The following is a 27405-nucleotide window of genomic DNA, read 5'->3' on the forward strand; positions in this document are numbered from 1 at the left end:
GTTCTGTAATATTTAGGCCACATATTCTTTTTGAATTTGCTGTAGAATGTGGTATAAAATGTTGTCCAACAGATTGCTTTCTAATTATCCTACAATTCTTGTCAAATATGACATTCATCTCTCTTAGGGTTGCTGTGAGGATCAAATCAGATTATATGTATATACATATACATATACATATATGGTGTACCATGTAAATAATGGTTTTTGTCATATTTTCCTAGGTAATTTATGTTTTAGGTTTACTGAACACTGAATTCTTGAGTTCATTTTGAATTCTTCTTTTTTTATGGCATTCAGTTGAACTTTATTCTTCTTTTTTAACCATTACCAAATTGTTTTGATGATTATTGCTTTATAATACAGCTTGTAGCATTAAGTGGTATTCCTTCTTTATTTCAACTTTTTTATCATTTCCTTTGATTTGCTAAATCTTTTGTTTGTTGCTAGATCATTTGTTCCACCAAATGAAGTTATTATTATTTTGCAAAGCTCTGTAAATTTTTTCTTTGGTAGTTTGATTATATAGTACTAAGTCTGTATATTAACTTAAATAACATTGTCATTTTTATTGCATCAGCATTGCTCAGCCAGGAGAACAGAATGTCCTTCCAGTTATTTAAGTTTTTTTTTTAATTTCTTTTAAAAGAGTTGTATAATTGTTTCTACGCAAGTATAAAGTGAACTTTGGTAGATTGACTTCCACATATTTTATATATTTTACATTTATTTTGAATGGGACTTCTCTTTCTAAAGATTGACTCCAGGATTTTTTTTATTACTTAAACCTTACATTTTAATAATTAGTTTCCCCAATGTGGATAGCCTGAATTGCTTAGAGGTTAATTTTCTTTTTTTTTTCCCAGGAAAAAAATTATTCTGAGCCTGAATACCAAGAAAATTTTTTTTCTATATATATTCAGTATGGTATATGAAACCTTGAATCTCTATTTCATAATGAATTTTTTTTAAAAAAAATATGTAATAAGTCCAAGATGGTGGAGTGAAGAAGGAACCGTTCCTTTGAAGTCCTCCCAAACTCTCCTCCAAACAACTTGAAAACTGCCTCAGCATTGATCCAGGAGCCAGGAAGCATCTTATCAGCATGCAGGAAAGAGAGCCAGTTGTTAAACATTTGCTAGAATAACCCTATCACTAATAGTTATCTGCAGAAAAATTAAGCACAGAAAGAGAAGTAAATGAATGCATCCTTTGAAACCAAAATTAATAAACTGCATCTTCCAGAAAGAAAGGACTAAAACAATATAATCCTGATCACTTATTAAAGACTGATCCCCAGAGATCACTTGAGCCCTTCCCTGCCATTCACTTTGTTATATCATGCCCAGAAAAACTTATGAGTTTAAAATACTGTCTATCTTTTCAGAGCTCCCTGTCATAGCAACAGAAGCTGGAACTCAAAATTTCCACTGCCCTACGGATAATTAAACTTGGATACCTACTTTGTAATAGCAGTAGAAATATCCTAGCTCTATTCAAGTCAACTTGCTCAAAACCACACTTACTACACCATAACCCATAATACACCTGAGCAAAGAGGGAAATGAGGGTGAAACAAGTTGCATAGAACGTTTATTGTTGAATAAAATTATGAAATAAAACAAGAAAAATGTATATAATAAATTCCATGTTATTTTTAAAGCTGCCCTGCTTAACTTCTGTTCCCTTCTATTTATTGGAAAAAATGTTTCAATGGCCCCCTCTTTTTGATATCACTATTTCTAATTCCTCCTTTCCCTTCAAATCTCCCCCACTATTAAAAAACAAGAGGAAGAAAATCCTTTGTAACAAGTAAGCATAGTGAAGCAAATTGAATCTACAAAGGGTTCATGTCAAAAAATACATGTGTCCTTCTGCACCTTGAGAATGTCTACTCCCTATCAGGAAGTGAGTAATGTGTTCCCTCCTAGGTACTCTAAAGATATGTTTGACCAATACATTGACCATAGTTTTTAAGTCTTTTAAGTTGTTTTTCTTTATGGTGCTGTAGCCCTTGAATCAGTTCATACTACCCAGGATTCTCTGAAATTGTGTTGTTGGTTCTTATTGAGATAATAATGCATTATAGTCATATATTATAGTTTTTACAGATGTGCTTTAGTTGATGCGAACTCCCTTAGATTCCAGTTCTTTGTTTATTTGTTGTTTTTTTTTCTTTTTCCTTTTAATTTTCCCTTAAGGATCAGGAAGTTTGTTTGACTTACAACTCTTACCTCCTAGTATTATCCTTCTTAATATCTCCTTCCCCCCACCTGCGTGTTTTTCTATTTCATCTAATATATTTCTCCACCAAACTGTATGTGTATGTTTACTCATCTTTTATCCATTTCAGGTAAAAGTGAGATTTGTCTGATTCCTGTCCCCCACTCTTTTCTCCATGTTTGTATATTCTTCTTTTCATGTACTCTAATTATGAGAAATAGCAAATCCCGTCCCTTTCTTCCTCCTTTCTATATATATATATCATTGTATTCCTCCTTTTGCCCTCCCTTCTTTTTTCTCTCTTCAAACCCTAAGAACAGACCTAGTCCAGCCCCATGGCATCCATGTTTGAAGACATTAAAATTCTGATGGGACACTTGTTTCTTCCCCCCATTAGAAAGTTAATTCTAAATCAGTCTTTGGCTTCTTCCAATTGTTCAAATAAATTTACCCTTCTAAATTTCTCTGGACTTTAGTGTTTATATTTCAAAGTTCCTACTCATCTTTTCATCAGTAGTGCTTGACAATTCTCTCTTCTATTAAAAGTTCACTTTTTTTCCCCTATAGGATTATACTAAGATTTTTAGTGTAAATTATTCATGGTTGTAAGCCTATATCTTTTGCCTTTTTGAACACTGTATTCTCAGATCTCTATATATTTATAGGAGAAGTTGATAGGTCTTGTGTGATCCTGACTGTGGTTCCTTGGTATTTGAACTGCTTTCTTCATAGTTAATATGGCAACTCTGGATCTGACTGTGGCATTCTATGACTTTTTCTTTGTGGTGTTCCTTCAGGAGTAGATCAGTGAGTTCTTTCTGTCTTAACTTTGCCCTCTTGTTTTTGTAGATCTGGAAAGTTTTCATTTATAATATCTTAAAATATGTCATCTGGACTAAAAAGAAAAGTTTTTATTGATGCATTTTGGGTTTTTTTTTAATGTCATTATAGTTTCCCCCAGTGTGTTCTTCCCCCTGTGCCTCCCAGGGAGTTATCCCATTTAACAAATAGCCTTTTTTAAAGACAAAAAGAAAGAGGAAAAAAAATTAATCGGTACAGGAATATGACAAAGGGAAATATGTGCTGTGCTCTAATTATGTGAAAGTCTCGCAGTGAAAGGAAAAATAACCCCTTCTTCAAGAAGAAGTGAATCTACAGGAGACTGTGTGAAGAGGCAAAGAGAGGGATTAAAAAAGAGAGGAAAAAAGGAGTTAGAATAGTTTCAGTGGTCAGGGTTTTTATCAAGAAAAGGAGGTATTTCTTTAGCAGAAGATGCATGGGATTACTAATTGAAAGACCGATGTTCTAATCTGGCTCCAATGTTTACAAGCCAAGTAATCTGAAACAAGTATTTAACCTTGCTGAGTTAGAGCAAAATGGCACAGTGGATAGAGTGCTAGGCTTGGAGTCAGGAAGACATGAGTTCAAATCCAACCTCAGATGCTTAATAGCTGTGTCACCTTGGGCAAGTCACTTAACCTCTGCCTCAGTTTCTTCAATTATAAATGTGTTCAAAAATAGCACCTATCTTGCAGGGTTATAGATGCACATTTATAGTTTAAGGTACTAATAATCAAATCTCCAAAACTAGGGAAAGGTTTAACAGAATTTGTTAGGGTAGAGGTATCGCTTGAGGGGAAATAAGAAAGAAAATAGCTGTTAAACTAAAATAACTGAAGAGACATAATAATGTGTTTACTGAGGATGAAGTGAGAAATCTCAATTTTGAGGAAAAAATAATATTAGAGAAAAATGGAGGAAAATATAAACCTACCTCTCCTTACTTTAAACGTAAATAGATTAAGTAATCCAATAAAATGAAATAGAATGACAGTTTGGATAAGAAAGTGGGCTTTTAAAAAAGAAAGCATAGTTTTAGGAAGTCTAGTGAGAATACATTATTTCTACTTGACCTATTTTTCTGGTTAATTGTTTTTGATATCACATAACTTACATTTTCTTCCTTTTTTTCACCTTTTTCAGCTTTTTTTTTGGTTCCTATTCTCTCATGAAGTCCTTGATTTCTCTTTTGTGTATTCTAGTTTTCATGAAGTCTGCTTAAAATTTGCTATGTTCTCTTCTAAGCTATTCTTCCATTTTTTTCTCCAGAGCTTTCATTCCTTATTTAAAAAAAAAATCTTGCTTTATTATTTCTTGGTCAGTTAACAATAGTCAACACTTACATTTACGAAGTGCCTCTTACATGTCAGGCACGTAGTAGTACATGTGGAAAATCCATATTTTGTTTTGAGTCACTGCTTATAGTTTTCATGAGTTAATTTCTTCTTCAGGAGGATCTCTAGATCTATAATGATTTGTTAAAATACTGATGGTTGTTCTCTTTGTTTTACTCTTCTCTCCAGCTATAGTTCTTGAATTGTGGCTTTATGTCTGGTCCAGGTTTTGTCTCCTGTTGTGCTTTTAGGGGTAGTGTTCAACACTGCTTTGTTTTGTCCTGTTGTGACTTCCACCAAGAGATCTTTGAAGGTCAGCATGCTAGATCTTCAGGGCCTTCTCCTGCATCTTGTACAAAGTGTTAGGTACCTCAGAGACCCTTGGATACCTGTCCCTGTCTGAGTATTTCCATGTCACTTGGATCCTTGTGACTCCCAATGTCACCACCCTGGTGACTTTCTGACCTTCCTTGGGCTCTCTCTGAGGCCTTCTGACTTTGATGTCTCTGGACATGAAGCCTTGTAGGCTGTGAATATTTCTGACCCATTGCTGGTTTCACTGGGAAGCTGGACTTTTTTGTCTTCTCTGGTGCTGGCTTTGCTATTAGTCTCCTTTCCTATTGCCCATAGGCTTCTGGTTGACTTTTTGTGCAGTCCTGGCGTAGATGAAGTCACTTGCTATAGTTTCTTTTTGAACTTCTTGATTATTATTTGAAATGGTCTGAATTTCAGGTTTTTGCTGAAGTAGGTACATGGGAGCTGGTTACTTTACCTCCATTCGATCTTGGCTAGAAGTCCAGGTTCATTTTCCCTAGTAAACCAGGATAAACATTTTTTAAGAGGGTCAGTAAACTATATATAAGAATCCCTGTGGGCTGCATTTAGGCTTAGAAAACCATAGATTCACATTATCTATGTTATATTGTATTTTTATTTATATAGTTCAATATTTTCCAATTATATTTTAATTTGATTCAGGTGTGTTGTAAAAGGCATATTTGATATCTATGCTTTAGAACACTTATTTTGTGAAAATGTTGTGGGACTGGGTTTATATGAAAGTTTTCTTCACAGCACTCTAATTCTTCCCACTGCAGATGAGTTGAATATCCTTTTTCCCCACCTTCTCTCTCTCCCCATTCTTCTGACAGAAGAAACACTGAGTGTTTGTTATGTGACCTACAGAAGAATATCTCTTACTGACACAAGTAGATTCCTACCTGACAGGGAAGGGGGACTCTGCAGATTGGGAGTCCCTGAAGAGCACTGGAAAAAGACAAAATGAAATGAACATACCTCTCCAGAAAGACAGGAAATAATTAATCCCCAAATCCAGTTTTGCACTCCATTTGTTGTATCTACAGAATGATTGAGGAAGTTGATTTCAGGCTTCTCCGCATCTGGCATTGATTTCAAAAGTCCAGCCTAAATGAGCAGGCCAGTGTAGAGTAGTGGTTGGAACCACTCTGCTCTGGAAGCCTGGGAAATACATCCTTCTGAGGCTTGTGTTCTGCTGTTATCCAAGGATAGGTTTTGTAATTGATCCTTCCTGGAGTTCTTCTGTAGAATTGGATGTGCCAAGGATCTTGAGCAAGATGTTCGAAACTCCTGTTAGTGACAGTGGCATTGTCTGTGATAGATCCCTGGAGGAAAGAGGTGTCGTCTTGGTTTTTTTATTTATCTTTCATTTGTTTAAAAGCTTCAGGCTGAGCTCAGTGTGTCCCCATATAGATATTATGACACTGTACCTCATTCCCCTGCCCCCCTAAGAAATCCCTCACCTAGAAAGTAGGGCTCTGTTATTGGGAAATAGCTGAACAAATTGTGGTATTAGAATGTAATGGAGTATCATTGAATAAGTGACTGATCTGAAGAAGTCAAAGAAACATGAGAAAACTTATATGAGCCAAAGTAAAGAAAAGTGAGCAGAAGCAGGAGAATTATGTCTATTCAATAGATGAAACAATGGAAATAAAAAGAACACTTAAATTAAGTCAAACACTGAGTAATATTAATGGTTATTATTGGTCCTAGGAAACAATTGTGGAGAGATGAGGGAAATTGTGATGATAGGAAAAAAATACATTTTATCTCTAAAAACATATATTAAAACTAAGGAAATCTACTTAAATTTATTTTTTTCATCATCTTAATTTCCCAATGTATTTTTCCCCTTCTCTACCAAGAGTTATACTTTACCATAGCAAAGAATAGTAAAGACGGGGGAAAATTCAATTAAGTAAAACTAATCAGCACTCTAAGTATTATATTTTAGGCAATATTACACATCTATAGTGTTTAGACTCTGCAAAGAAGGAAGAAATGTATGTTTCCATCTTTTTTTCCAGCCAAATTATGCCATATTATTTATATATTTTAATTATATATTATTTACATAATATATTATAATTATATATTTTAATTTTGTTGTTGTTCTTTCCATTTACTTTCTGTTGTAGAAATTGTGTACATTATTTTCCTGGTTCTGCTTACTTCAGTTTGCATCATATTCAGTTCATATTTGTCTTCTCAGGCTTCCCTGTAAATTCTTTATTTTAATTCTTTTATGGTCCAGTAATATTCTATCACTTTAGTAAACCATAATTTGTTTAATCATTTCCCAATTCATGGGTTTAAACATTGTTTTATTTTTACAAATAAGTATTTCAAGTTAGAGGCAGCATAATAATCTGGATAATCATGATTACTTTACACAAAATCTACTAAAGTTTCAAGACTTTGTTGTGTCTTGGGACCTTATACTTTTACATCTTTTCTCTTGAAGAACTTCACTTTAGTCAGACTTTGGTGACCCAAACCCAAGTTCTTCCCTTTTGGTCTAAATGACTTGTACTTTTTTCCTTACACAGTAGTTCCTCCTGGAAGTCCTGGACCCATTACTCGCCATGAATCCTACGACAGTTTAGCCTCAGACCACAGTGGACAAGAGGATGAAGAATGGCTTTCCCAGGTGGGAACCAAGGGAAGGAGGTATAAGCGTAGGGGAGTTAATGGAAGGAAAAAATGGAAACCCTTTTTCTTCTTTGGTTTGTTTTGACAATTCAAGATATATCAAGGGCAGAAAGAACCATTAAATCTATTTAAGATTTTCACATATTAACAAAATGTCTCTCAAATTAAAGGTATCTCACTGTTCATTAGCAGTTTGCATTAGTTTCCACATACTGGAGGATAAAACATGCATATCTTCTAAGCAATTCAGCATTTACACCCCCTGACTGGCTTGTATTTCAGATGGACTCTTTAAAATGCCCTTTCATCAGGGTTAAAATAAATGAGAAAGAGTTGACCTTAAAAGAAAACACTAAAACTTATTCGCTGTCTTTGGGATTTATACTATTAGACCAAATTTCCTACAGATTGGGCTGTATTTTTATTATGTAAGTAAGTACAACATCTTTTTCTTCAAAATGCCTAGTCTTGCAAAGCTCTCTTGCCTTTCCCATGCTCATATTAATGCAGTTTCCAGTGGCCAATGAACCTAATCTATCACAACTTCATTTGACTCCTCTGCCCTTCCACGTAAGTTGTCTTCATTGCTTGAAGCTTTGAAGTCAAATGATCTTGGGTTTTCAAAGTGATGTGATTACAAATGATTTTATAACAAATGTCATTGTTTTGTCTGCCTGGGATCTGACATCATAGGGGAGGTTAGTAGTCCAGCTCAGATTACCAATCCAGCAGATTTCTCATCAGACAGGCGCACCCCTCTTCCCAAACCCTACCTCCTCCCCAACAGTGGTTAGGCACAGTGGGAAAAGTGAATGATGTATCAGGGAGCTTGGCCTGGAGAAGGTAGGAAACTTGGGAAGAGGGGAAAAGTTGCCACGACATGCCTGTGCCCCAGGGATTAAAGGCAAGGCTAAGGGGTTTATCCTCTGGAATCTAGTGGTAGTTCCACTTTTATCCAGCACCACATTGAGTTAAGGCCACAAGTCTGGGTGGCTTTTAAATTGAAAATCTTATCCCCACTTATAGAATGCTGTGAAAAAATGCTACCCTTCACTTCAGTTTTTCAATTAGAACAGGAGGTAATGTGTGCTGTCAGTGTGAAGTCTGTACAATATGTTTGTCCTACACACAACAGGAGAATGAATAAGAACATCTGGCCGTTGCCTCTGTGAAATTGCACAGGCATCTGTTTACCTCTTGGCTCTATGACACTGACGGTTTCCAGCTTTAAACGCACAGAATGCTGTATCTGTGCCCTAATTTACCTCATTGCCCGTGAGGAGCTAGAATCTGAAATGTCTGTAGCCAGTCTGAGTTGCACCTTAAGATCAATAGGTATATAGATATTCAAGACAGGTGCCCCCCCCCCACATTTTTACCTTGAGGGCTTACAATCCTAGAGCTACCCTCTCCTTTGCAATTACTTTTTGCCAAGAATTGAATCACCTTAAGCACAGAAATATGACCTCAGTAAAGGAACTACAGGCAAAAGTATGGCACATCTATTTTTATCATCAAGTGTAGAAAGTAAAAGTCTCATTTGATGTGCTTAAAGGTGGATTTAGCAATTACAGGACATTATGTTGCCCCTTCATCTCTAGTCTCCATATAGTTCACTTGGGATCTAGGCATCCTGTTTGTGAAATCCTAGAATACCACATATATATTTTCTGATTTTGTCCTTTAAAAATAATGTTCAATTTTTCTTCTTTTGAATTCTCTTTAAAGCACCCAATACAATAACAAGTGTTTTTGGGGAGGGAACTGGTTCTAGTCCTCCAATTTCAGTTTCATATTGAATTGTTTGTATGTAAACTCATTCTACTGATGCAGATCAGCAACTCTTTTGCAACTCAGAGTCTTTGAAAATTGGATGCACCAAGTGGTAAAGTGACTTGTCCAAGGTCAAATAGCTAGAATACAGCAGAGGCAAGATCAGATTCCAAGGGTAGCTCTCCATCCATTCTGCCTTGCTGCCTCTCAACAAGTGGTAAGGGTGTGTTTTTCTTTCTTCATTTAAAGTATGTGATTCATGAAACACATTGGCATTTCCCATCTCTATAGCATGAATAATGACAGGCAAAGATACATGTTATGTATGAGATCTTTTTTATCACTTCCCTATGTTTCAGAAACTTTGGGCTATTAAAAAGAAAAATCCAGTTTTTCATAAAAACAGCTAACTCTTCTCATTTAAAAAGTACTTCTTGGGGCAGCTAGATGGCGCAGTGGATAAAACGCTGACCTTGGAGTCAGGAGGACCTGAGTTCAAATCCGACCTCAGACACTTGACACTTACTGGCTGTGTGACCCTGGGCAAGTCACTTAACCCGGATTGCCTCACCAAAAACAAACAAACAGACAAAAAAGTAGTTCTTGGAAATGGGGGAGGCAGGGCATAATAGCAGTAGAGTAAGCCTAGTAACATTTGATGATGGGAAGATACTGGTTTCAGGTGTTAAGAATTATTTCAGACCTTTTCTTTTCCTTGGATAGTTCAAGAACAGCTTCAAGTTTGTCATGAGCTTGGTCCTCAGGGAAGGAATTACTTTTAATCTGTGGATTGATAGGTGTAGGATTCATTGCATGCCCTCAGAATGGTAAGTACTATATGGAATGTGGGAAAGACATAGCCCTTAGGGAGAGTGAAAGGTAGGCTGCAACTGTTCCTTTTTGGCATTTTTTTGGGGTGGGGTTATTATTTGTTTGTCTGTTTATTTATGTGAAGACCAGAGGAGGGTTGTGGTATGGCTGCCTCTTCAAACTGTAATCAGGATCACCTTTCTGTGGCAGGTGCCTTCTTGTACTCCCATTTGATTAAGATGGGCTTCCTGGAGGAAATGGGCTTTTAGTAAAAGGTGGGAGGTGGTTTGATGAATGGCAAACAGAAAGGAATGTGCCAGGATATATTTTAATCATGCTAGGCCTGTTTTGTTCCAGGTTGAAATTGTGACCCACACTGGACCCCACAGACGTCTGTGGATGGGTCCCCAGTTCCAATTCAAAACCATTCACCCTTCTGGCCAAACCACAGTTATATCATCGAGTTCCTCTGTGCTGCAGTCTCATGGCCCAAGTGACACTCCCCAGCCCCTTTTGGATTTTGATACGGATGACCTGGACCTCAATAGCCTCAGGTAAGAAGAACTTAGGGAGTATCATGAAGACCAAGGTAAATATTGTAGACTCAGTTCTTAAATATATTTATATTTTCTTTGGAATAAGAATTTAAAACTTTAAAAGTTATTTTGGCTTACCAGATTTTGTGCATCACAGTGTGGTTTAATGGAGGGAACACTGGTTCTGGAGTCAGAAGACCTTGGTTCAAATACTAGCTCTTTCACAATGACCTTTAAGATTTTGAACAAGACCATTTGGCCCAACCCTCTCATTTTATAGAAGAGGAGTCTAAAGCCTGAGAAGGACATTATTGTTGAAGGCCACTTGGGTAGTAAGTACTAGAATTGGGATTTTGACTGAGGTTCTCTTGATTCCAAATTCAGCGCTGTTTCCCCAGCACCTCGGTTTACATGTTACATTCATAACATGTTGGGTAGCTATAAAAGACTCTACTATAAATGTCATCTATTAGTATTCTTTTCATGTAAACACTACCATATTAAAAAGACCTGTCTTTTCCACATTCTTGAATCAAGCCAGCCTTCTTATTAGCCATGATAGTTAGTTTTCATCTTCCTACTAAAACTATTCTCTCTGAGCTGTAATCTCCTAATTACCAAATATAGTGGCCTCTCCTTAGTTTTCATTCTACTTAACCTTTCTGCAACTTTTGACACTGTTGAACATCCCTTCCTCTTTCTCCTCCTTTGACTTCTGTGACATAACTCTATTGGTTTTCCTTCTATCTCTCCAACTGTTGCTTTCAGTCACTCTTGGTTTTTCTTACTCTTCCTGTCTCCAGAAACAACATGCCAAAATTTGTGGGATGCAGCCAAAGCAATACTTAAAGAAAATTTATATCTCTAAACACTTACATCAATATGAAAGAGAAAGAGGAGATCAATGAATTGGGCATGCAGTTTAAAAAACTAGAAAATGAACAAATTAAGAATCTCCTATTAAACACCAAAATAGAAATCCTGAAAATCAAAGGAGAGATTAATAAAATTCAAAGTTAAAAAAAACCCCAAAACATTGAACTAAAAAACTAGGGAAGCTAGTTTGATAAACCAATAAAATAGATAAACTATTGGTTAATTTGATTTAAAAAAGAAACGAAAACCAAATTGCCAGTCTTAAAAATGAAAAGGGTAAATGCAGCACCAATGAAGATGAAATTAAAGCAATTATTAGGAGCTATTTTACCCAATTATATGCCAACAAAACTGACAATCTAAGTGAAATGGATGAATATTTACAAAAATATAAAATGCCCAGATTAATAGAAGAAGAAATGGAATACTGAAATAACTCTATCTTAGAAAAAGAAATTGAGCAAGTCATAAATGAACTCCCTAAGAAAAAATCCCCAAGACCAGATGGATTTACAAGTGAATTCTGTCTAATATTTAAAGATTGATTAATTCCAGTAGTATATAAATTATTTGAAAAAATAGGTAAAAGAATCCTACCAAATTCCTTCTATGACACAGATATGGTCTTGATACTTAAACCAGGGAGAACAGAAACAGAGGACAAAAATTATCGAGCAATTTCCCTAATGAATATAGAAACAAAATTCTTAAATAAAATGCTAGAAAGTAGATTATAGAAATATATCACAAAGATCATGCACTATGTCTAGGTGACATTTAGCTCGGTCAATATTAGGAAAACCATAAGCATAATTGATTATATCAATAGCAAGAACAAAAAAAATTATCTCAGTAGATGGAGAAAACTTTTGACAAAATACAACAACCATTCCTTTTAAAAACACTAGAAAGAACAGGAATCAAGCTTTTCTTTAAATAATAAGTAGTGTCTCTCTAAAACCAAAAGCAAGCATTTACTGTAATGGGTATAAACTAGAAGCTTTATCAGTAAAATCAGGGTGAAGCATAGATGTTCATTATCACTACTATTATTACTATACTAGAAATGCTAGCTATAGTAATAAGACAAGAAAAAGTAATTGAAGGAATTAGAATAGGGGAGGAAACATCTGTCACTTTTGTAGGCAATATAATAGTACACTTAGAAAACCTTAGAGAATTTACTAAGAAAACTAGTTGATACAACTAACAACTTTAGCAGAGTTACAGGATATAAAATAAACGCACATCAGCAATTCGATATATTACCAACAAAACCCTGCAGGAAGAGATAGTAAGAGAAATTCCATTTAAATTAACTGCAGGTGATATAAAATACTTGGGAGTCTGCCTACCAAGGTGCCACCTAACACCTATCAGATTCGCTAACATGACAGAAAAATTAAAGGACAAATGTTGGATATGGAAAAATTGGGACACCAATGCACTGTATATGAACACAATTACAAAATACCTCTCACACAAATTAAGACAAATCTGAACTATTGGAGAAATATTAATTCCTCATGGGTAGGCCAAGCCAATGTAATAAAAAGGATAATTCTACCTAAATTAATTTTCATATTCAGTACCATACCAATCAAACTACCAAAGAATTAAAGAGGTAGAAAAAATAATAACAAAATTCATCTGGAAGAAAAAAAAGGTCAAGAATATCAAGGAAATCAATGAAAAATATTGTGAAGAAAGGCAGACTAACTGTTCAAGATTTCAAACTATGTTACAAAGTGATAGTCATCAAAACAATCTAGTTCTCATTATGAAATAGAATGGTTGATCAGTGGAATAGATGAGGTACACAGTTCACAATAAGAAATGAATATTGCAGTTCTAGTCTTTTGTTTTGGTTTGTTTTGGTTTGGTTTGGTTTTTTTGCAATCTAGTCTTTAATAAGACCCAAGCTTTGGGGGAAACAACTCACTGTTTGACAAAAATTGCTGGGAAAACTGGAAAGTGGTTTGGTGGAAACTAGGCATCAACCAGTATTTCATACCATATACCAAGATGAGGTCAAAATGGATACATGATTTAGATTAAAGAGTGATACCATATTAGCCATATTACCAAAAAAAAAGCAAGAAAAATAAAGCGAGAAAATTATACTTTAATTCATACTTGGGGTTCATCAGTACTCTCTGAAGGTTGCATTCTTTGGAATTATATTGCATCACTGTATTGAGTAAAGTGGCTAAGCTTTTCACAGTGGATCATTGTTACAATGTTGCTGTTATTATGTACAATAATCAGGCTCTGTTCGCTTCACTCTGTATCAATTCATTTGGTCTTCCCAGATTTTTCTGAAAAGACCTCCCTCGTCATTTCTTACATTATATTCTTACAAAATAGTATTCCATCACAACCGTATACCACAGCTTTTTCATCCGTTACCTAATTGATGGGCATCCCCTCCATTTCCAATTCTTTTCCACCACAAAAAGAGCTGTTATAAACATATATATGTGTGTATACATGCACATACATATTTATCTATATCCTTTTGTCTTTCTTTGATCTCTTGAGACCAGGTATGGTATTCCTGAGTCAAAGGTTATACACAGTTTTATAAATACCCTTTGGGCACAGCTCCAAATTATTCTCAAGAATGGTTGGACCAGTTCACAACTCTGTCAGTAGTGCATTAGTGTTTCAATTTTTCCACATCCCTTCCAACATTTGTCCTTTTCTTTTTCTGTTATGTTAGCCAATCTGATAGATGTGAGGTGATACCTCAGAGTTGTTTTAATTTGCATTTCTCTAATCAAGAATGATTTAGAGTATTTTTTCATATGACTATGGATAACTTTGATTCCTTCTTCTGAAAACCTTCTTTTCATATCCTTTGACCATTTATCAACTGGGGAATGTTTTTTATTTTTATAAATTTGGTTCAGTTTTATCTTGCCTCCCACTTCTTTGTATTTCCACAAAAGCCATCTACATTGTCTGGAATGAACTTATTCCATATTTCCACCTGTTAGAATTCTTTTCTTCTTTTAACCCATTAAGACTTCTTTTATCAACACTCTTTCCCCACCCCAAACAGTGATCCTTCATTTCTCAAACTTCCCAAGCTACTCTTTCACTGCTCCTATACACTGAAACAAATTCTGGTTTGTATCATTTATTTGCATATATATCTCATCAACCCTGAGAGAATATAAGCTCTTCGAGATCTAGGACTATTGTCTTTTATTTTTACCTGATTGCCAAAATGCCTGGCATAAAGTTGGCACATTAGAATTTTTAAAAATTTAATTAGTCACCTAGTTCCTCCTATTATTGCTACCACCAGGTAATTTAAAAATTTTTTTTAAATTTTATTTTCAATTCCAAAATCTCCCTCCCTCTATCCCTCTCTCACCCTTTAAAAGGCAAGAAATACAATACTTATTATACATATGAAATCATGCACAACATTTCTACATTAGCCATGTTCTGAAAAGAAGGAAGAGAAAAAAATGATGTTTCAATCTGCACTCTGAAGCCATCAGTTCTCTCTTTAGAGGTGGATCACGTTTTTCATCTTGAGTCCTTTGGAATTCTAATGAGTCATAGAATTGACTGAAGTTACTAAGTTTTTCACAGTTGATTTTCTTTACAATATTGTTACTGTGGAAATTGTTCTTCTGGTTTTGCTGTCTTCACTTTGCATCAATTCATATAATTCTTTCCAAGTTTTTCAGAAATAATCCTCTTTGTTGTATTTTACAGCACAATAGTATTCCATCACATTCATATACCTTAACTTGTTCAGTTATTCACCAATTGATGGACATTCCCTCAGTTTCTAGTTCTTTGCCACCACGAAAAGAATTGCTATAAATATTTTTGTAGTACGGTCTTTTTCTTTTTTCTTTGCTCTTTTCCCCTCCTTACTTAAGTGTCCTTGCCTTAGGGACACTATAAGCACAGTTGAATGAGTATTGAGGCATCTGTCTCTTGTATTCTGAAGCTTTCATTCTATTAGCAATCTCTTTCAAGCTTTGGTTATTCAGATGTTTTCAGATCCTTAAAACTGAAGGGCCCCAAAATGCAGTGCCGCTTTGTACTTTCTCTCTCTCTCTCTGAGTCTTGGCATGGAGTAACATAGACTCTTACTTAAAGTCATTTTAGCCAATAGTTTTTTTTTTTACTTAATTCACGTGTAATTGCTGTAGTATCCCATTGTAGGCTTATTTTCATTGCAGTTCATGATTCCCTATCATCCCTTGGGATCTCTCTTGTTCCCAGTGAATATTTGTGTTTTTGATCATATTTCTCTAAATGTAGATTGTAAGACACTTTTCCAAACTATTTTGTTTTATGATGTCCCTGTTGGATTTCTAATTACTTGAAGTCTGGTTGTATCCTGTTTTCTGACCTTTTTGGTGTTGGCATCACCTTCCAATTAAATATCATCTGAAATTTCTATGTGAATATTGTTTGCTCTTTCAGGTCACTGAAATGATACATTAAAGGTATTTTGGAAGAAAAAGCAAGGGAGAAACTCCCTATTAAATTTTTTTCTGTCTTTTTTTCCTATGCATTTTATGACCAACTTGTGAGGAAATATGTATATGCAGTCCATAGATATTTATTAGTTTTTCCCATCATCTTTTTGTGAAGTTGGGTGCATCCTTAGCTATTATGATCTCATTGTTCCTTAGCAAATTAACTTGCCCTCCCCTCTAGTCTGTCAGTTTTCTGTCTTGCCCTCACCTCCCATTCTCTCCTGAAATCCCTCTGGATATCCCCAAACCAAGTCTAAGCCATCTTCTCTGTCATCTAGCCAAAAGAAAACACTGATCTAGTCTCTTAGTATTAGGGCAACACAATAGCAAGGAATTTCCCCATCTGCTGTGGCTGCACTAGGGGAAGAGGGTCCCAAAAACCTAGGAAAAATAGACCTTTTCCCTTCCTTCTCAGCCAAGGAAGGATTCATATTAATGGAAAGAAACCACAGCTTAGTATATGTCTCTTTTCACCAGTAAACTAAAAGAGGTCATTACAATGCTAAACAAAATTTCTAAATGCCCTTTTTGGGGGGGGGGGGGCTATTTCTTTGCCAGTGAAAATACTGGGGAAAATTCTCATCTTGATTTGAAACTAGGAAATGGCTTCAGTTAACTTTTTTCCTTGTATTCCTTCTGGCAAATAATCCATCGTATGATGGAAATATGTTTTTACCTGCCACATTGCCATCAGCAATAATATCTCTTTAGACCAAACAAAGCCACCAGTAAAGCTGGTTAGAGTTTCTGTTTCTTCTTAAAGAGTGACTCATACTAAAGAAAGGAGCATATGTCCTGTACCATTTCCCTGCCTTAAAACAAACAAGCAAAAGAACATCTATTGCATGTGTTGTTTCTTTTTGTTCTATCTTTGGTCTTTGTTTTTCATACCTCTTCATAGTGCCATCTTGAAGTATAAGAATGGCTCTCCTTCTTTCTCTCTTTCATTTATAGGATACAAGCAAGCCCACAGTTCCAGAACAGAATTAGTGCCAAAAGTTTTTAGTGATTTGGAGTATAGTAAAATTTGCTCGTGGTGAGGTAGCTGAGCCCTTTCCTTCCAAGTAGAGGAAGCCTGCTACTTTTAGTCATTGATCTCTCCAGCACAATTCTATTTCCACTCATGTTACTCCATCTAACACTTACTCAACCACTGCACATTGCAAAACTAAGTCAATCTATGGATTGGGTTAGAGCTCTAGCTCCAGGCTTTAGAAATTCTGCCTAACCCTTCACAGCATTTCTTAAATAAATAAAATAAAATAAAATGGTATGTGGTTGGTTACTGTAAGGCCCTGTGTAATTGATCTATATACACTTTGGGAAACTTTATACTGTACATTCTTCAAGTATAGCAGCTATACTTGATTATGATATTTTTGTTCTTTTCTTAGAAAAAGAAAATTGTGCTTCCGTCACTTCTGAGGAACAACCCTTCCCCCTTCTTCCACCCTCACACTCATGTAGTTTCTTCCAATGAAACATTCCAAAACAAATTTAAGTCAATTCTTTGAATATTTATTGAGCATCTGTTATGGGCAAGTCACCACATGCTGCAGTATTATTTAAATATAGCCCTGTTCCGCCCCCCACCCTGAGGTTACTATATCATCTCACAAATAAAAGTAGACTAAATCAAGCACAAAAATAATTTTTCCTTTGGTCCAGACATGTGCTTTCATCATGATAAGGCACATCCCACTGATCCAGATCATCAACTCATACCTAACTTAATATCTTATAGCCACTTGTTGCCTTTGTATATCAGTCCTTGTCATTAATGAAGTTGTCTCTTGGCCCTCATGAAGCTCTTTGATTTGGACTTCTCTAATGCATTTATCATTTAATCATAGGTATACATAGAGTATTGGTCTGGGTTGCCAGTATGCCCAGGTCACATTTTATGTCCCCACATAAATGTATTACTGTATCATAGATCTATGTGTTTGTGTTGTATCCCCATTACTAGATTTTATTCCATGGTGCTTCCCCCCATACCCTCACCCCCAATAGAATATAAAGCTCCTTGAAGGTAGGAATTGTTTTGTTCTTCCCTTTATCTGGTGCTTAAATGTTTGTTGGCACCATGTTTATCTGGCACTTAAATGTTTGTTGAATAAATAAGGTCAGGGACCATGTTGGACCAACACATTTGATCTTCCCTTTTGACTAGCAGAGTACTCTACACATAGTAACCATATGATAAATATTTGTTGAATGAATGAATGAAGATAGGTGTGTAAGGCATTCCTTATAAAAAGAAGAATATCAACAAAATGCAGAAAAGCATGGCTATTTTCATGAAACAGGAGTGTAGTGTGTGTGTTTGTCTGTGTATATAGTAGATCAGAGGTAAAGAGCTGGCCTCATCAGAAGGATGTGGGTTCAAACCCCACTTCTTACATAAAAAGTTGCATAATAATTACTGATATACATTAGCAGAGCAAGTTTCCACACAAGGGGTTTCCTATATAAATAACATTGTTCCAAACAAAGAAAAAATGCAGTACATATAGGAAATTAGTCAGAGATGAGGCTGTTAGGATGATGATATGGAGACCAGAATATCATGCCTTCTGAATTAGACTTTTGACTCTAAGGATTGGTGTATTATGGAAAGTTCATTTTATTTTAGCCTTTATCTTCTTTTCTGGGGACATAATCTATAGTTAGTGAAAAAAATTATTTAAAAGACTATTTGGATGTTTGCTATCCCTCCTCTCTGACACAGTGCTGAATATTTAATAGGATCAAGCTTTCCCCTTTTGCCCTAATCTTATTTGACTGTGGTTGGACAGCATTACCTCACCTTTGGAGACAGCATTAATTCAGTTCTATTTAACACACATTTAAGTGCCTGCTGTGTTCAATGCTCTGTATTACACCCTGGGGATACAAAGACAAAACCAGCCAATAATCCCTGCCCTCTGAGGAGCTTATATTCTGCTGGGATTTGCATTTTATAAACCTCAATATGGCATGACTTTTGACTTCCCATCTATTCAAATTACTACCCTCCATTTTTACTGTGAATTGTGAGCTCTTACAGAACAGCTATACCTGTGGTTTTTCTTCTAACCACCAGTCTCAACCTCTAGTATAAAGCTGTGTTTCATATAGGTACTCAACAAATGCTCATAATCTGGTACTCTGACTGCCAGGATCTTTACTGAAATGGGGAAAGACGAGGACCTTAATTGATCAGTGATCCACAATGGATTCAGGATTATTGAACTGACCACAGGGCAACTGGGAAATAAATGTATAAAATGGTTAACACCTGGAGAAGAGAGACAATTGAGCAGATGGGAAAACTTCTAAGCTAACAATAGGCTAAATGTGCAGAAACTTAATTTGTTAGTCATGAATAGTTCCCAATATAGCATTAGTCGAATATTCTGTGTCTTTCAACATCCGTTGCTTTAACAATCCAGAAGCACTAGTTTCTTTTCATCATCTCCCTATAAAATAATATCAAATAGTTCACCATTGCCTGTAGTCCAGACTCCTTAACAACATCCAAGGCTCTCACTGTACCCCACTATTATTCTTTGACCATACTATCCTTCCCTCTCTTATGTTCTCTTCTCTTCACCACCTATACAAATCTTCAAAGTCCATTTCTAGTACCATGTTTTCCACGAATCCTTTTCTCACTGCCCCAGATCACTTTGATCTCTCACATCTCTGAATTTCTCTGTCACTAAAGTTATAATCTAATGCTTCAGTGTAAGTGACCGTGGTTTCTTGAAGATTGTATTTGTGGAGCTCAAGCTCTGGCACTTTTCTACCAAACTGCAAAGTACAGGCATGATGATAAGCTCTCTAGCTATTGTCCTTGTATCAACTTAGCTAATCTTATGTCTGGAAGAGTTATAATTAGAAGGTTGGCTAGCCAAGATAGCATATAACAGGAAGAAATAAAGTGAACTCCACACCAAACAGATCTAGGAAAAGCACCAGACTGAATCCTAATGGGGAAATCTAAGAAGTGACATTTATTTTTCCAGCCCAGGTCAGCAAGAAAGACAGAGAGATGTCTGTGAACACTAGGTAAGTGCTCTAGTCAGGAACACACCACATGAAGCATCCCTGTGCATAGAAAGGTTGGGAAGATGAGGTCCTCTCTGTCTTTCCTCTGTAGAGTAGGTATGATAGGATTTTTTTAAAAAGAATAATAGTTATAATAGTTGGCACTGGGACCCATGGTTAGATGCAGGAACAGATGGCAGCCAGTAGCTTTGTCTCATGTCACAGATCCAGGGCAGATGAAGAGATCTGTGCCGAGAAAAGGCTATGTAGGTGAAAGGCAGGAGTGAGCCATGAGTTATATACTGCAAGTGGAGCTGCTTCAGAAGCAAGCAGCAGTAGTAGTATGGCTCAAGTACCAGGTACAGAGCAGAAACTCAGCTCCACCTTCTAGCCTAGTTTGAAGCCAGTAGAGGAATAAGCTGAAAGAGTAAACAAACAGGAATCCCAGAACAAAGGGAAACCTGCATCTAGTCTCCCAGGTCACAAACTTGCAGAGTTTAGACCAGGGATGCAAGGATCAGATCTACCCTGGATCATACAATACTCCAAGAAAGCTGCAACAGGACTGGCCCGGACCTTCTCTCTAGAAATGTGCATGTATATGGCCCTGACATTAAATCAAAGTCAGAAAGTGGGTTGGAAGCATGAGTAATCAAAAAAAAAAAAAAAAAGAATCCCAATATAACAGGTTATTATGGCAATGGGGACACTCTGGACACAAACCCAGAAAAAAAGAGAATGACTAATGCATCTATAAGGAAAGCTTAAAAGAAAAACATAACTTGGACATAAATTCAACTAGAATTCCTGGAAGACATGAAGCAAGAATTTAAAAGAAGCAGTTAAAAAATGTTGGTTTTTTTTTTAAATAAATGAGAGCACGAGAGGAGAAATTAAAATAAGAAGTGAGAACTTTGGAAGAAAGAACTGGAAGGGGACTTAACAGCTTAGCACAAAAGGTACAAAATCTTGCCCCAGCAAAAAACTCCCTAATAATTAGAATGTACCAAAGAGAAAGCCCACAGCTTTATGAAACAACAAGAAATATTAAAACAAACTTTAACAAAATAGATGAAAATATAAGGTATCTCATAGCAAAAACATTATATCTAAAGGATTCTGGGAAGATGGTAGAGTAGGTAAAAAAATTCCAAGCTCTCAAGATTTTCTCCCACAAAAGAGTTAAAATAGTGCCTCAAGGCAAACACAGAATGGTAAAAATAAATAAGAGTAGGGGCAGAACAGGGGTCCTTCTGGGACAATCCAAGAAGATCTGAAGAAAAATTCCATGGCAAGATTTGGTTCCTGTGAAGAGTAAACACCTTCAGGCTAGATTCACTTAAACAACAAGCTTGCAAGCCCTGGGGTTAGCTGCGTTGGGAGGCTACCTCCTCTCCAGCCACAGGAACTTTTACCTGGACAGTGAGAAGAGTTGGACATCTAAACTAGGAAGATTGAGGGAACCTCTGTTGACTGCTGGGGAAATGTGGGATGAGAAGAAACCAGCATACGCCTGGTGAGTACAGAAGCAGTGGAGCAGATATGCTGCTGGCTGTGGGCATTTAGCGAGGCTGGAGGTAGAGGGGAAAACTGACAGAAGATCTGAAGCCAGAGGCACCATCCTCCATACCCCAGGACTAGAAGTGATTACAAAAACTAAGTTACTACAAATTTTAAAAAAATGCACAGGGAAAAGAGAAAGAATCCAAACATAGAGAGTTACTATGGGAATTAGAGAAGACTGGAGTTTGTCTTCAGAGGCAGATACTGAAGTAAAGAAAACCTCTTCTGCCCCAAAGAGTGATGTTAAATGGTCACCTGCCCAAAAAGAATTCATAGAAAAACTTAAAAAAGACTTAAAAATCAAATGAGAGAGTTTGAGGAAAAACAGAACCAAAAAAAACAAAAAAACAAAAAAAAGAACAATACAAGAAAAACAAAAAGATTATGAAAAGAAAGTAAACCAATTAGAAAAGGAGATCAAGAATCTTAAGGAAGAAAATGACTCCTTAAAAATCAGAAATGGGCAAGGGGAAGCCAGCAAAGTTATGAGATAAAGAAATAATAAAATATAAAGAATGAAAAAATAGAAGAGAATGTGAAATATCTCATAAGAAAAACAACTGATCTGGAGAATAGATCAAGAAGAGAAAATATAAGAATAATCAGACTGTCTGAAAGCTGTGATCAAAAAATCTTGATAGAATAATACAAGAAATAATTAAATTATCCTGAAGATTAAAACAAGACAGGAAAGTAGAAATAAAAAAAAATCCAGTGATCACCACCTTAAAGAGATCCTATCAGGAAAACCTACTAGAATATTATGAATATACTAGAATATTATGGTCAAATTCTGAAACTCCCAGCTCAAGGATAAAATATTATGAACAACAAGAAAAAAATAATTTAAATATGGCAGTACCACAGTTAGAATCACATAAGACTTAGCAGTGGTGACATTAAAAGACTGGGTTCTTGCCAAAAATATCATATCCAGCAAATGGATGAAATGAAAAAATGAAATCCTGAATGAAAAAAAAAATGGACATTTAATGAATTGTCAGACTGTCAGGATTTCGTTTAAAAAAAACCAAACCTGAACTTAATAGAAAATTTGACATACAAGAGCCAAGAGAAATATACGGTACATACCAAAAACTGATTACAGGGGACTCAATAAGGACAGACTGTTTACCTTTTATGTATGTAAAATGTAAAACGTATGCCTAAGGTTGTTACTAGTAATTGGGTAGTTCATAAGAAAGATTGGGGTAGACCTGAGTATGACATGATTTTAAAAAGTAAAACTGTTTAGGAGCAGTTAAAAGAGTAATTATCTTATACAAATGTGATGCAGAGGAAGAACTGACACAGACGGAATTAGATGGGAAAGAGGGCTCTTCGTTCTGGAAACCTACTTTCATTGGAAATGGGTTCAAGAGGGAACAATACATACATACATACATATATCTTTCTGTCTATCTGTTTTTCTATATATATAGAAGAGTATAAAAATCTTCTAAATTCAGAAAAATAAAATGCTAAAAGAATAGGGAAGGGGGAGAGGATAAGGGAAGGATCTTTAGAGAGGAGGATGAGGGAATAGGTGAAAGGGGGGTATAGAAGGGTGTTTAGATTTATGGGAATGGGAAGATAAGGGAAGGATCCTCAAGGCGGGGGTAGGTTAAATAATAGGAGGGTAAGATAGTGGGTTGAAGTAAAGTAGAGGAGTCAGGAGGGATAGGAAATAATACGTACAGACATAAAAACAGAGCAGGAGTAGGATTTGTTAGGGAAAGTATATGTTTATGTATGTGTGTATATGTGTATGTATATATCTATATACAAATATATCCATGCTTAATCATAGCCTTGGGGTGGGGGGGAAGAACAAAGTAAAAAGTGCACAGCAAAGAACAAAAGGAAATTTACAAGGAAGCAAAGAAAAGATGGACAGCTCTCAACACAACATGAAGTATTTATTACATATATTTTCTTGAAACGGAAATTTATAGCTATGCATTTTGAATCCTCTCTTTATGTTCTGCTGTGCACATGAAATTTTTATATTTCAGTTTATGTTCCTTTTTCTTTTCTTATTGTGTATTTAAGTTTTAGTATTTAAGGAAAAATGTTTTAAAAAATTTAAAAATTATGATGAGAAATTAAAAAATAAACAGCATATATAGACAACAGATCAAAAAAATAAAATAAAATTAAGCATCCTTGAACTACCTGAAATCCATGACCCAAAAAAGAACCTAGACATTATATTTCAAGAAATCTTGAACAAAAACTGCACCAGAGGATAAAGCGAAAATGGAATGAATCACCTCCTGAAAGAAACACCAAAATAAAAACTCCTAGGAACATTATAGTCAAAATCAAGTTTCCAGGCCAAAGAAAAAATATTGCATGCAGCCAGAAAGAAAGAATTTAGTTACTGAGAAGCTGCAGTCAGGTTCACCCACGATTTAGCAGTCACTGTTAGAAAAGAGCAAAGAACTTGTAAGAATGAAAGAAGGATAATATAGGCTTACAAGCAAGAATAACTTGCACAGCAAAACTGATTATATTACTACAGGGGGAAAAATGAATCTTTAGTGCAGTAGAGGACTTCCAGACATTCCTGATGAAAAGGCAAGAGCTGAGTAGAAACTCTGAAGTTCAAACACACAAGTTAAGAGAAACATAAAGTGAAAAAGAATGGACTAAAGAAAGATGAACTGTTTATATTCAAATATGAGGAAGTGATACATGTGTTCCTTCTGAACCCTGTCATCATTAGGGGAAATAGAAAGAATCTATTTAGACAGAATGTAAACAATAACAAACAAGGATTAACTACTTACATGCTAACATGGGGATATAACAAGTGTCCCCTCTGAAACTTGTCATCTTTAGGGGTCATAGAGAAAGCCTAATTAGACAGAATGCCTGTGAATGCTTGTTACATCTTGCTGATTTTAAAAGCAAGAATAGAAAGAGAGGAAAAGGAATGTATTAGGATTTTATTTTTCTTTCATTCTCAATTATGGGATGGGATGGGGGAAGGCATGTTTTTGCTGACTGAAAAAATAAAATTTAAAAGAAGGTTGGCCACCGCAAGATGATTTGTAGGATAAAGGAGGCTAGGCTACCATGACTTTGAAAACTATATAGTAAGGCGTAGAGGGTTTATGATTTCCTATTAATGAAAGGTGTACCCCCATCAATGAAATTATGGATCTTTAGCATTAATATCCACTTATTTTGGCACCATATGCTTGTTTATAATGATACTTTCCTGCACCTATTTCTTGTTATCCCAACTTGACTACAAGCTCCTAGAGGGTAAGAACCAGCTTTTGCTTTTTCCACTCAGTGCCTTACTAAGTAAGGGCACATAAGAAGTATATAATAAATATTTACTGCTTTACTGAGAGAATTGGAATTTTATATCAGATTTTGATTCTTTAAGTAGCCTGTTTAGTGATCCATTTTTATATAGAGAATTTTGTTATAAATTTTCTTATAATATGAAGTTGTATTACTTCATTTCTCCATTCCTTCCAAATTCTCCCTTAAATATTCCACCCTACCAAGCATATAGCTTAAAAAAAATCTATTGATACATAGGAAGACAAGCAAAAGAGAGATGTAGGTTGTGCTTTAGCCCTGTACAAAAATCAGGAAGAATGCTGCTCCCTTGCTTGACTGATTTCAGAATAAATAGTTCTTTAATGGATTGGATTGCCCCAACATTCTTGATTTAGGATCTGTTGCAGCAAGTGGCAGTTCTGACACCAGGAACATATGTGAAGTAAATTAAATTAAATTGTATTGCAGGATCCAGCCAGTCCGCTCTGACCCAGTCAGCATGCCAGGGTCGTCTCGTCCAGTCTCAGATCGAAGGGGAGTTTCTACAGTGATCGATGCTGCCTCAGGTAGAAAACCATTCCCTATGTTTGAGTTGATGCCCTATTAGTTCTGTTCAGTTTTGGTTGTTTACTGGTACAGTGTGATAATGTTTTCTCTTCCCTTTTTTGTATTTTTAAACAATACTCCATCCTTCCTGTGTTGCTAAACATTGCCATACATTTAAACATTCTTAAAGTTGGTGAGTGGTACAGTAGAGTTGGCACTTGATTAAATGTAATGAACACAATATTGAAGGCTATAATGTTGATGACTTATTTTGCCTTTGATCACTTGAATGAGAATCAGCAGGCTTGACATATAACATAAATACGATATATGGGTTCAGTTTACTCAACTTGTTGAGTATCAAAGTGCCTGATGTATGGAACCAGAGAGAGCCCAAATGCTCTAGCTTAAATGCCTTTATTATTGAAAGCATAACGTTTAGAAATTCATTACTTTAACTATATTCTCTCTATCAGAGTTATTAACTCCCTACAATATGCATCATTAGGGTCTTGGAGCAAGCATTTAGGCCTTTGTAGGTGACATTAGTTATCTTTCTTTTAGGTAGAACTTTTCAGGCATGGCTACTGAAAAAAAATAGAATTGTATGTTGATTTCAGTAATAGATTTCTCCTCTCTCCAAATTGAGAGACACAATGTTTGTACAAAAAACAGGGACCTTGATATTTTATATTCTGATGCAGATGTGGAGCATCTGAAGATTGCCCATAGCAGGGTTTTGTTAAATAAAATCTCTCACAAGTAGAATTATTAAATATACAACATTAGTCAAACAGTTGAGTCAGAGGGGATTTTAATCTGTAGTGATTTTAGAATCCCTAGTGACTACTGATTGGATTGAAGCTTAAACTGTAAGTGAAAACGATAACAGAACCGGATTTCTGAAGCTCATTTTTTAGAGTGATGGGTGTTGGGCTCCTGTTTCTAACTGATTTCTATACTTAGATTCTGAAATTTGAAGCCTGCCAGTTTTCCTAGGTTTGTTTAGGTTACTTAAGCAGTTAGATCTCATAATTGCCTTATTTAAGTACCCATAACCAGACTTTCACCTCACTTCCTTTATAAATCTTTATTTTGAGGGGCTTCAAACTTGTCTCCTTAGTTTGAACTTGGCAACCAGGACTGACTCCTGGGAGCAAGAAAATTTATATACATCTATCTCTGCCTTTCTGCTGTGGAATATGTGTGATATGATTTTTTTTAAAAAAGATAATCTCTTAGATCATTTCTTGGTGTGAGTATACTAATGAAAGGCTTCTGCTACTCTGAGGTTCTCATTTACTACTATGCATCTTGGAAATTAGGTATTTTCATCTAAAATATTTTGTCTCATGTCTACAGGTTTAATTTGTTGGTGTTTTTTACATTTTAAAACAATCAGGTTATTAGTATTTTTAGAGGAAAGTAGCTACTGAGAATGAGCAAGAACATGGCCCTGAGCTATTTACCATAATGAAGGTAGCTGCTGCCAGAATTACATGTTGAGGTGATATTTCTTCCTCATTTACCATTGTAGCACCAACTCTGTTTTAGTTCCTAACCGATTAATGGCAGGCAGTATGCAAAGACTGAATGAACTATTGTAGGCACCCTTTTGCTTAACTTTAAGAGAAAGTTTAGTTTTAGATTGACTTTTTCTTGCCTTCTCAGTTGTTGTGAAGATCAAATGAGATGTTTGTAAAGAGCTTAACATAGTCTCTGGAACATAGTAGGTGCTTAATAAACACATATTTTCTTCCTTTCTTCCTTCCTACTGTTCCACCAAATTGTGGTCACAGGCATGTTTAAGATGTTTCTTTACATCTCCAATCCTCAACCTGAATGGGCCTGCCTGATGTTTACTTGGGAAAGACCACTTCAGTAGTTGGACTTCTACCCTTTCCCAAATCCCTTCAAATTAAAGCAGGCAGGCACTGCAGTAGGACTGACTGATTTACTAATTTCAAGACAGTAAGACACATGTGTGTACTCAAGCAACCTTGGAAAGGGACAAACCAGAAATGAGTGCCTGGACTTTGAACAAAAAGCCACTCCCTATGTCACCTCAGAGGAGCTTTTCTGGATACT

The 27405-nt window shown here is 35.7% G+C and overlaps 1 protein-coding gene across 9 annotated transcripts in view; it reads left to right on the top strand.

Moving 5' to 3' along the window:
* Positions 1 to 27405, top strand: part of BCAS3 (BCAS3, microtubule associated cell migration factor) — a 781854-nt gene that overhangs the window by 408314 nt on the left and 346135 nt on the right. For all 9 annotated transcript variants that reach the window (XM_027870394.1, XM_027870395.1, XM_027870393.1 and 6 more), the window contains 3 exons: positions 7268 to 7368; positions 10311 to 10507; positions 25240 to 25337. In XM_027870394.1, coding sequence (XP_027726195.1) covers positions 7268 to 7368; positions 10311 to 10507; positions 25240 to 25337 — 396 coding nt within the window. The remainder of the gene's footprint in view (positions 1 to 7267; positions 7369 to 10310; positions 10508 to 25239; positions 25338 to 27405) is intronic.

Source organism: Vombatus ursinus, unplaced genomic scaffold, assembly GCF_900497805.2.
Source record: "Vombatus ursinus unplaced genomic scaffold, bare-nosed wombat genome assembly UNPS02014797.1, whole genome shotgun sequence".
Taxonomy (NCBI): Eukaryota; Metazoa; Chordata; class Mammalia; order Diprotodontia; family Vombatidae; genus Vombatus; species Vombatus ursinus.